This window comes from Coptis chinensis, chromosome 8 (genome assembly GCF_015680905.1).
Source record: "Coptis chinensis isolate HL-2020 chromosome 8, ASM1568090v1, whole genome shotgun sequence".
Taxonomy (NCBI): domain Eukaryota; kingdom Viridiplantae; phylum Streptophyta; class Magnoliopsida; order Ranunculales; family Ranunculaceae; genus Coptis; species Coptis chinensis.
This window is the reverse complement of record NC_141463.1, coordinates 63,773,471-63,785,579: the sequence shown is the minus strand read 5'-3', so window position 1 is coordinate 63,785,579 and position 12,109 is coordinate 63,773,471. Positions and strand designations below refer to the sequence as shown.

Below are 12,109 nucleotides of genomic sequence, written 5' to 3'. Positions count from 1 at the left end.
GAAATGGAAAAATGAGAAAGAAAAACAAAAACGGACCTAGATGAGCAACGATTGATAGAGAATAGTGGAATTGATTGAGAGAAGTGGAATGACAGAAAGTAAACAAGAATTTGCGAATAAAAGTTGGGTTTATTTAGGAAATTTTCTAATTCTATTATGTATAGGAGGAGAAAATTATTATTAGAATTAAATAAAATAAAAATAGAAAAAATTGTCCTGGAACCGTAATTGCTTACATTGACCTAGTTGATTTGTGCTAAAACTGTAATTATTGGTCAACCAAGGTTGAATTTATTTTCATTGGCATATCGGTACTTTAAAAACATGAAAAGTCAATTCGTCTACTAATTTTTGATATAATAAAATTGGTAATTTGAGAGTCAGACTATAAAAAAAGGCGATAGCTTTATCCATTCAGTCATTACTCAATTAACACACAAATCCACATCAGAAAGGTGACTGTATTAATAAAGTGCACTAAACGACAAGAAAGAAAGAAAGAAACCCACCACGTGTTTTAATAGTTCCACCAACCAAAATCTAATAATAAGCCCACCTTCCTTTTTCTTCACAATCTTGAATCTTCTCATAGATTCCACTCCAGCCCCACTTTGCATGCTTCACTGCTTCAACTTCAACACAAGGTAGTAATCTTTTGTTTCAAATACCCAAACCTTCATTTTCTTGTTTACCCATTATATATATCTTTAGCATTTTTTTTTTTTTTTTTAATTTTCTTGCTTTTTTCGTTTATATTCACTGATAGTAGCGTAATGTTGTATCTTTGTCTTTGGTGATTATATGGGGTATTGTTTTGGCAAAGAAGAGTTAATAGATAGACTTGTTGATGTTTAATACAAAATTTCCCCACTGCAAAACGTATTTGGACTTGTTAGGTAGAGGAAGGGTTTTCTAGAATCATGTTTGAATTAGGAATTTTCCTAATTTTTTATGTTGTTTCAGAACAAAGTGGTATCATCGTTTAGATAACAACTTTGAGTATTTTAGTGGAGGAGCTGAGGGAGGTTCCTTTTATGCTTTTCGGTGTTAGAATTTATACGAGTGATACTATGTCCTGTATAGAGGCCCATCTTGACAATTTTCTTATAGTTGGAGAAAATGCTTAGATACAATTTGCAAATTATCTGTATATATTCATATATACCTCACTAAAAGGCTCATGTTTTACGGAATCTAGAAGCATTTTTCAATATGTGGCTTTCCGTATGAGTTTGTTAGGGCATGCAAATTTTTTATAGGTGCTTGATGTCTTACAATGAGTTTGTACTCATTTTCATTTTACAGAGCAGTGGCTGTTTTGAAGTTCTGATTGTAAGTACGAGTGCTTTTACCTGTTGAAAGATTTTTGAGAAAGGCTCCACTAAGGGTGGGCTTGGGTTGACAATCGTTGAGTTCTAAGGCAATGATCATTCAGTCCGGTGACGATGGAAAACAACGTCAGCAATTCTCATCCCCAGGAAAAGAAACCTTCAGCTCCTTCCACATTCATTGGCGAGGAAAAAAGATTCAATGAGAATGTCCCCACGTTTGTAAATCAAGGTACGCCTCTCCTTAAAGAATTAATTGTTTCCATAGTCACTGATTTTTCCTTTTCATACAATCTTTTCTTATGCTCGACTTAATCACCTTTTTAATTGCTAAACCTCAATGTCAGGACAACAATAAAGTAAACTTAGACCTAGATAAAGTATAAAGTTTGATGCTGTGGACTGCACTCGATTACATTGATAAGAAATATCACTCACCATCCTCCATGAAAACACTGACTTGCAAAACAGTAATTTTACATTTAACGTATGACGTTAGCGGTAACTATTACTTCTCCCTATGGAGCACAACAAAGTATTTTTGCTTAAGAATTTCTCAATCTTTACTCTGAACTTCTTCATAGGTGTTTTTCATTTCAAGTATTAATTTTATTTGGCAATCTTTCTTGGTTCTCCTACTTAATGGTTTTTTCTTCAAACAAGAAATACAAAGTTCAATTTCCCATTTTAAATTAACATGTTTGTCGATCAAAAAATTAACAAAGTTGTAATTTGAGCAATTATATCAACATATTATCTTTTATCGATAAAATTAAAAGTAACGTGTTTGTCTTTGCAATTGTTTTTTTAGACCTACTAAGGTTTCATGAAGAAGGTTTTATTACTGTGCAAAAAGAAATGAATACAGAAAAGTCTTCTTATGTTGGATTGTGGTTCTTTAAAGGATACTTACAGTGGATTGATGCCTGGGAAGAGATATCGGGATCCAAATCTGATGTGACATGTCCTCATGTGCAATCCTAAGGAGGATACCATTGTTCATTTGTTTTTGGTTTGGGTGCCCATTTTTAATGGACTTGGGAGATAGGTTCTTGCACTCTGTTTTCTCTTTATTTCTATAGGCTTACCATGGTGCAACAATTGGTTTACCTTGTGGCTTCTCTTATGTTGAGATTAGTTGTCCCACATCGGGATTTTATGTCCTAACCTGTGAATATATACATTAACCTGTTAAACCATAAAAGGGAGACTTCTGATCAGTTAAAGTGAGACTTGCTCAAAGCAAATCTGTGACGACTTCTTGATAGAGGGGAAAGAACTTCAGCAAGTTTAATGCTTACATCCCAACTAAACCCATTGTGAGCAAAGATCCACAAAACGAGTAGTTGGTAGTCATCTGTGGATGGAATTGTGGTTTCAAAAGACACTAAATCCAACAGTTGGCACTCATCTGTGGATGGAATTGTGGTTTTATCGGTTTTTTTCCGAAGAAATTATGATGAAGGGCTAGCCTAGGATGGAAGAATGGTAAGGGCATAGTGGTGGCCACCTGTTGGGACTTGGGACGTCATCGACCACCACTTTATGGGGTCAAATATGGCATCATATAGCAAAGTTCTTGAAATAAATTTATAGGGGTATTGATAGGAGGGTCACTCTGGTTCCTGGTTTTTCTAGCTCTCAAAAATATATCATGCTCCTTATTTGCATTAATTCCAACTATCCCAGCTGGCAGGAGATTCCACAATTTCTTACCTTCTACCTTAGGTGTATCTTTTATAAAATCATACTGTTCCTTCCTTTGAGTGTTTGATGTTCTTTCATGAGCCTTTTTTAATGTAGATCTTACTGGCGGAAGCTTCAGTTTAATTGAATCTACACTTTAATTGAAACACAATTAAAAGATGACCTAAAAATCACTCTTTTATTGAATCTCTCAATCACAAATCACACACATAAACACAACTCCTGAAACCCTAACTACAAGCCCGTTATTTAAAGTAAACCTAGAAACCATAAACCAATAGGAACACGACATGTGTCCAACTAACTAATGGACTCGAACCATAGGTTTGGACTCAACTAAGGGGCTCACACCCATAACACGTAGAGGGAATATAGGCGCACACCTATGTCTTCAAAGCAATGAACTCATGTTCTACATCATTCTCTCCAAGCAGGGCTGGCTCTGAGGTTTGGGTGGCCCTAGGCGATCTCCTAAAAATGGGCCCTTTGTCTTAGGAAAAAAAAAAGTACGCACACACACACGCACACACACGCGTATTTTTTTTTAAATTACTAGGATCGGTGCCTACGACCATGAGGCATCGATCGATACTCATGGGCGGCTATCTCGACGCTTGATGTGCCTTTTTATTTACCGGTCTACGATATACAGATATAATAAATATAAAAATGACAAAAACAAATAACATAAGTAGGGGTGATCCATATATAGCTCCAATTAATATTATGCCCTCTCTATCTCTCGTACAAGTTCTAGCTAATGTAAGAATGGTTCCAGATACACACCTGGGGAGGAATGCCAAGTTCCAAGAATAGAGGACCCAATATGAATCCACCACCAAGACCAAGGACTCCAAGGAGCTCGCCGACCACACCAACTAGTATACCACATGCGCTGTATAAAATCAGCTGATGCACTTTCCAATTTGTGTTTGTGTCTCCCTTGGATGCAATTACCGCCTTTCCATTATACAAGCTAATTGCCCGATCTGAGTAACGCTTCACAACAACGAGGAATCGCAAGCCATTGTGGAAACAACTTAGACTATCTGGTTCAAATAGTATTAACGGGAAATGCTTTGTGACAAAACGGTGATCCGTTGGTTCCACATTACCCTCCAAAGACCTTCTCTTTCCATTAATAATGTAAACCATCATAAAAGAAATGGGGAAAAAACTTTCGGGAGCATTTCCGTCCGAATAAAGCTACAAATAGTCGCATTAAGTTCAAAATCCAATAGGCAATGGTTCATTACTGCGTGATAGGCGATAACTTCTCCCTGTTAAGAACATGATAAGAATTGAAGCACCAATCGGAAAGGTTGAATACCTTCACCTAAAATTTACCCGTCCTCAAGTTTTATTTTGCAAAATCAGTAATTACATTTGTATAATCCAACTTCTCTACCAATTCCTTTTCAATAGATAACATACCCAATCCATTTAGTCTTTCTTGCGACATGCTTGACCGAAGGTAAGACTTGATTAGTTTCAACTTAGAAAAGCTTTCTCAAACAGAGGCAAATCAGAATCGGTACAGTCAACAAAATTCTATAAGCAACCCATGCATTTGGAAAACAACTAGCCCTCGAGTTCAAATGAGTTAGCACATCAATTGCCTTCTTTGTGTCCTCTAGTAAGACTTCTCTCAAGATTTGCAATTCCAAAAGTAACTCTGTCCCATCAATATCAGAGATGCCATCATGTTTCAGAAACTCCGCAAGATTGCCACAAGAAGCCATTAAGCTAGTCCTATCCGCAGACTTCAACTTCTCCAAATTAAACAAAAACCCAAAAATTTTCTCATATACTTGAAATTGTTCAAACCTACTCTTAAGTGAAGAAAGAGCTTGGTCTATAGTGTAAATGAAGTAGTTGACTCTAAAGGATTCTTCAGCTGATTGTAGAACCTCTTCATTGGCATTCTCATCAAATTGTCTTTTTCTTCGAATAATACGTTTTTCACGGAAAACAGGTTCAATTTCCATACTAGTTGCAACTTCTTTAGCTTCTATCATGGCTTATTCAAATCCAGTTTCTCGATACTTTTCAAAAAAAGAAATGAGCCTTTTCAACTCACTAATAGCAACATCTATCTGCATATCTTCAGCTTGCATCAATTTACTAATAGAGTTAACACCACTCAATATAGTGTGCCAAACAATCATGCCGACCAAGAACTCAAAATTCTCAATTTCATGTATGGCTAGAGACTCGGTTTCACTCTTTGTCTTTGGATCATCACTAGTGTCAGCCAAGTGAATTAAAGCGTGTCTTATCTCTCGAGCTTGACTTCTAATAGCTTTAACACTGTCTACGCGACTTTCCCAACGTGTTGGCGATAATGTCTTTAGAGTAAGATTCGGAGCTTTTTTCACATGGTCTTTGAAAACTTGCCAATGCTTCGTAGAAGAAGAAAACAGTGTATAAACACGTTGCACCACTCCAAAAAATGATACTGCTTTGGAACAAGAATTGGCCATATCACACAATGCAAGATTAAGGCTATGGCAATAGCATGGGGTATAGAAAACTCTAGGATTTATTTCGAGTAATCTTTTCTGTACACCTTTGTATTTGCTTTTCATATTAGATCCATTGTCATACCCTTGTCCTCTTACATCACCAATATCTAGTTGAAGAGTACTCAATACACCTTTCAACACATTAAAGAGTCCCAAACCCGATGTGTCGTCTACTTTCATAAATTCTAGAAAGAACTCTTCTATCTTGACAGGATTCGTCGAAACATCTACACATCGTATTACAAGCGACATCTGTTCTTCATGGCTTATATCTGGAGTGTAATCGAGAATAACTGAAAAAAACTTTGCTTCTCGGATTTTCTGAAGAATCACATTTTTAACCTCGGATGCTAACATTTGAATTAGTTCATTTTGAATGTTATGACCAAGGTAATGGTAATGAACTTCAGACTTCATAATACGCCACATGTGCTCTGCCAATATTGGATCAAACTCCGCAATCATTTCAATCATATTCAAAAAGATACCATTGTTTTCTTCATAAATCTTCTCATTGTCCCCACGAAATGCCAAATTATTTTTAGCTAGAGTTTTAACGAATGCCAAGTATCCCGAAGAAAAGTTGTCTCCAATGTTTTTTATCTTTACTAATTTGGTCTTGAACACTCTTATCAATTGTTTCATTCCTTTCCAATCTTTTTTTCAATTCACACTAGCTATTCAAGATTTTTTTGTGGTCATCACTTTTCTCATGATCTTTAAGCTTCTGACCAATGTTGTGCCATGTAGAACATCCTTCACTATCTAGTTGAGAAGTCTTTCCATTTTGCTTGAACAACTTGCAACAAAAACAAAACACCCTATCTAGTGAATGTGAATAGACAAGCCATTCTCTATCCTGCTTCAAACCACTATCCATATGTCGAATGTAATGCACAATAGAAAAACGCCTGCCTTCACCATTTCTAGGAAAATCAATAGCATTATCTCTTATTGGACCTTTCTCAACTAAAAAATCTCTGCATTTCTTATCAATATTATTCCAATTCCCTAGATCAAATAAGTTAAACGGTCCACATTCTTCATTCTCATTCATAGCTTCCTCTTCAATTTCAGCATCAACTCCCTCGTTATTTTCAGCATCAATCCTCTCTTCATGTTCAACATTCACCCCTATTTCGGTTTCAACATCTAATCTCTCTTCGGGTTCAGTATTTATTATATCATCAAGTTCTTCAGGCACAATATCTTCACCTACCAAATTTTCATTAGAACTTTCTACTTGTCTATTGCCAGGGAAAAACTTTCGAATGCTTCCAACCTGAGATTGAGTGAGTTGTTCTAGTCTTTGCTTCTTTCTTCTCTTTTCACTACCGGAGGGATGCTTTCTAGCATTCTTCATGACAATAACCAATTAAATAAGAGTGTTCTGCATAGGAAAGATTAGAAGTTATTACTCACTCAGTAAAACAACTCAGTGAAACAACTAGTCAACAATTACAATTCATCGACTTCATTAGTCATCACAACAAAATAACCGACGAATTTCGAAACTTCACAAACAAAATTGTGATGTAGCACTTAAATGCATGCCTAAACCAATGGCAAATATCCAATTCAAATAATTTCTACTCCTAAAAGTCCTAATTCAGTTTAAAACTTTGTCTAACATATTATATATTCAAACTCATAATTCATAAACAAAAGAAATTTTAAATTGAAATAATAGAATAAGCAATTCAAATAACTTTAGCATTGAGAGTTTGAGACCTCATACATTTGTTAGAAGAACTTTCGACTTTTGTAGGAAAAAATCAAAAGAGAAGAAATCCGGCATCCGCTAATTTGCTAAAATAGTCTGAAATCCGGCATCCTCATTCCTCATATCTCTTGTTTTGTTAATTGCTACTGTAAGTCTAAAGTCTATAGGTTTCGGTTGGTTTCTTTTGTTTAGTGCAGTTGGGCTTTTGAGTACTAAATGGGCCAAACAGCTAAACTAAAAAAAATAAAAATATGGAGTGATGGACGTGGGTCAGTGCCTCAGTGGGTGTGGACTTGTGTAGCAGCTGGAGGCCCTAAATATTAGCAGTCAAATGGGGGACCTAGGCGGTGGCCTATGCTGCCTACCCCCTCAGAGCCGGCCCTGTCTCCAAGTTGAAGAAGCTTGTCCACAAGCTTGTTGACATGAAAACCCACCAATATGCAAAAGCTCTTCATTCTTGTATACATCACCCTCTTGGGGTTCGGAGGAATTCGACCTCGAGTTTTGGCTTTGTATCTACTCACAAAGGGAATAATGCACCACGATATCACAAATGTGCACTGTATTTCTCTGCTTTTCCCTAAAGAAAATGTCTCAATGTTGGGCAGAAAAGGATCCACATAATCACTGTCGAAAAATACTGACCCATGCGATATTGGAGGCCAAAATCCAGAATGTCACATTGACGTTCCAGCAACTAATTGATGTTCACTAAAAGCCGTCCCAAAAGAATTTGTGTGGGCTTCTTTGGACCTGTTTGTCACAAGTCCATAGTGGTGAGCACTGCTGCTAATGGCATTTGTAATCACGCTCAAGACACAACACAACGGCTTCAGAAGTTCCTTCCTTCTCTTTGCTGTCATCGATAACAACCGGTGTTTTACGTTGGGCTATAGAAGCTCCACCAACGATGGGGGGTTTGGGCTGCAAAAGCTCCACCATAGCCTCCCTCAGTCGACTAGTCGCTTCTTCTAATCGATCAAACCTGTTTTGCATTAACGTTTCTTTCAACTCTTCTAATCGAGCAACCCGAACTCTAGGGGTTAATATGAATCCATGAGTTCTCCATGAATTCTTCATCTCTGATGTTGTAGACATATCTTGATTTACAAAAATAAAATTGGATTCGCGAAATTGGATTCGCGATGAACAATAACCGAGTGAACAGTAATGCGTAAACATCACCTGATGAACAGTGTTTCATGAACAATGTTTTTGGTGAACAGTAACGTGAATAGTAACTCCTGGAATTAATCTGTTCCGATACCAAATAATGTAGATCTTACTGGTGGAAGCTTCAGTTTAATTGAATCTACACTTTAATTGAAACACAATTAAAAGACGACCTAAAAATCACTCTTTTATTTAATCTCTCAATCACAAATCACACACATAAACACAACTCCCGAAACCCTAACTACAAGCCCGTTATTTAAAATAAACCTAGAAAGCATAAACCAATAGGAACACGACATGTGTCCAACTAACTAATGGACTCGAACCATGGGCTTGGACTCAACTAAGGGGCTCACGTTCATAACATGTAGAGGGAATATAGGCACACACCTATGTCTTCAAAGCAATGAACTCATGTTCTACATCATTTTTTTTCCCAATCCATTCTACTTTTTGACGAGATAGCTTTTTATCAAATTTGTCATAGCCATTGTTGAAAAATAATAGCGGTTATAATGGGCATAATAGTATAATACTAATTTGAATCCTAAAGCTATACTTCGTTTCACTCTTTGTGACTTTATTTATGTATACCTCTGTTTTTAGAAACTTAGAATGTTAAATAAAGTGAACAGTGGATCACAGTTGTTGCTAGCTCCTTTGGTGGCGCACAATAATAACCCTACTTGAGATAAGTGATAATGATTATCATTTAAAATTTATCTGGATAGAGGAGCGTATTGTTCAGGTAGGGAATAACCTAAGTTACATTGACACGGATAAGTGTGTCCGTATCCGACACGGATACAAAGTGTCTGACATGGCAAAATATAAAATACCGAGGTATATGACTTGTGTGTCCGACAAGGAAACATGGATACATATCCGACACGGATTATTTTTGGGATGTGGCGTGTCCATGTTACATAGGGAATAACTCGTTGTCGTATTTTTTAGTAGTTCATCTCAGCGGATAAAATTTGGAGAACCATTTTAAGACTTCATTATATAGTGGAATACTTTACTTATTGGTGCCTGTTATAAGTGAACTTAACATTGTTGCACAACTTAATATTTTGACATAAAAGCTTAATTGCTCTTGTTTTTAAGATTGTGATCTATGGGCAGTGTTTAGTTTATCCTCTTTTAGATATTATTGATACTGTCTACTCTTTTATTATAAGAGTGATTTTTCTCTTGAGGTTAATAAGGATGTTTTTTGTAGCTGCAATAGCTTGGCATGAGAAGAGAAGAGAATGGGTGGGAGATCAATCTCAGAAGCAGCAAACAGTGCCAAAAGACCCAGTTATAAGGTATTACTTTCCAAAAGTTACAATTAAGTCTCACCAGGGCCTTCAATGTTAAAGGTGTACAATTCTTACGGTGGTTATATCTTTCTATTTTTCTCTGATGTAATGACTGGAAGTATCCTACTCTTTTCTGCTTCGTTTTCTTTGAACAATAGAAAGTGGCAGTCAGTGGGTAGTAGTAGATAAAATTCATGGTCTACGTGTTCTTGACATCATAGCTCTGCATGCCCTCAATGGTACTGTTGAAGCTACAATGCTGATATGGATACTTTTATGGGACAGAGTTCCCTTACCACTACAAAATAAATAAAATTGCAACAGAAAAATTGCATTGCATTTAACGTGAGAAACTGGGGTTCCCGATGTCTGTATTGATATTGTGAAATTGAAGTTCTGTAATTACCTGTCCTTTGGCTTTTGTCTATAAGTGTCTTAGGTTGTATACTACTGTATGAAAGACACCATTTCCCAGAAAGTATTGCCTTCTTGACCCAGCCAGTAAATTGTATGTTTCTGTCTATGTCATTGATGCGTTGAAATGAGAAGTTGTATATTCACTTGTCCATTGGCTTTTATGAGTTTTATCTATAAGTGTCATAGGTTTATACAAAACTGTATAAGAGATATAGGCACCATTACCAGAAATTACTATTTAAACTTTTTTTCTTTGATCTACTCGATGAATTGGACTGAATATAGCTAGATGTTTTGCAATGCATTATCCTTTGCATTGCAAACAACACGTAAGATTACATTGGATCTGATTAGTTGTCTTATTTGTTTCTTCTGGGCCTGTGCACTCACTAGTTGTGGAAGCCAAAATGATCCTGCAATCCTGCATGCTTTTGTTAGATGTCCCTGATGGAATGAGTTCACCCAGTATTTTCTGATTGAAAACTTGAAAAAAGAATATTATGTTACTCTGTATAAAGGTCACAGACTCACAGGTTACATACATCTTATGTGCATTATATCAACTGATAACATGAAAATAACTGTATTCCTCTCTTGTAGCTGGTCCATGACTTATGAAGATCTGCTCTCCACTTCTGAACCCTTCTCTCAGCCAATACCACTCCCTGTAATCTCCGGACTTGGCCTTTTATCTGTTCATCACATCACTTAATATCATTTTGTGGACAGTTTCAATACGTATTGCACTTATCTGTTATTCTGGACTGTGCAGGAGATGGTTGATTTTTTAGTCGATATCTGGCATGATGAGGGGCTCTTTGACTAATGGGTAAACTTCGGTAGATGGCATCACGGAAGTTAAAAATGTTACCAAGCTTTGATTGTGGAAAATTATTTGAGGATGCTATATTTTGTTGTCGTTTGACCCACCAATTTGTAACGCCCAGGATACTTCATACTACCTTATTCTTTACTTACAAACTTTGTAAGTCTGCTTACGCAGTGTAACTCTGTACTTGGACACAGTCTAGCACGTTTATAATTGTCAGATTTTTGGTGTTATCGGATTCATTAGCTTACTTTCCATTTGAGGCTAATCAAAGATGTTATCTTACTCAAACCATTATCATTCTGATAGTTAAATTTATCATCCCTGTTAGTCGTCTATTGGTGACTGTTTTCCTCCCATCACTGGAGTTTGATTCTCATGTTAGTTACTATTAAAATGGTTAGCTAAAATACAATAGTGCTATCTGTAAATGGTACTTCTCAGTTCAACCTTGCAAGAAATATGTCCGTACTATCTCTTTAGGGGAAATTCATATTGGTTTCCCGAACCTTAACCGTGTCGAAGTTGGTATTCGGCAGCCTATATTAGCCTGCTGATTGGAAGTTGGAACAAGGTAGCCTGAGTAGAATGCAACTTGCATGTGCATTTTGCAGAGCAACTCTTTGAATTTCACAGGTTAGATATAAGGTCCAGCTTCTTTTACTTACAGAGTTACAGGAACCGCACAACATTATATTATATATAGACAATTGAGTACAGGTTGTTACATAACTGAATAAAAAGAAACAGTTTGAACAGTTGGCAGTTGCTTCGTCTGATAAATGCCCTTACTGAAGGATCGGAGTTGGGAACTGAGCGCTTGGTTTTGAGGATATTAAATTGTTGAGTGGCTAAACATTAGTGTGACTAACAAAATATCTCTTTGTGACGTGCAATTAGAGCAGAGAGTTACAAAAGCAGACTCAGTTCGAGGGTATTCTTGATGATATAAGAGCAGCCAAATCAGGTCTAACTTTGTGAAGTGCAAACTTTCTTTTGGATAAGCAGATTCCAAAAGAGCAGCTCAAATTATTATGGATAATGAACCATGTATGTCCATACTGTTCAGATGCTCAGGTATCCATTAGGGTACTCAT

The 12,109-nt window shown here is 36.6% G+C and overlaps 1 protein-coding gene across 1 annotated transcript; it reads left to right on the top strand.

The window, feature by feature from the left end:
• Positions 1-509: 509 nt before the first annotated feature.
• Positions 510-11,315, top strand: LOC147482388 (zinc finger protein). The gene is made up of 5 exons (XM_086580124.1): positions 510-644; positions 1,306-1,560; positions 9,685-9,772; positions 10,784-10,850; positions 10,956-11,315. Exons 2-5 carry the CDS (start codon positions 1,446-1,448, stop codon positions 11,007-11,009), a joined length of 324 nt encoding a protein of 107 aa, XP_086436250.1. The 5' UTR covers positions 510-644; positions 1,306-1,445; the 3' UTR covers positions 11,010-11,315.
• The last annotated feature ends 794 nt before the right edge of the window (positions 11,316-12,109 follow it).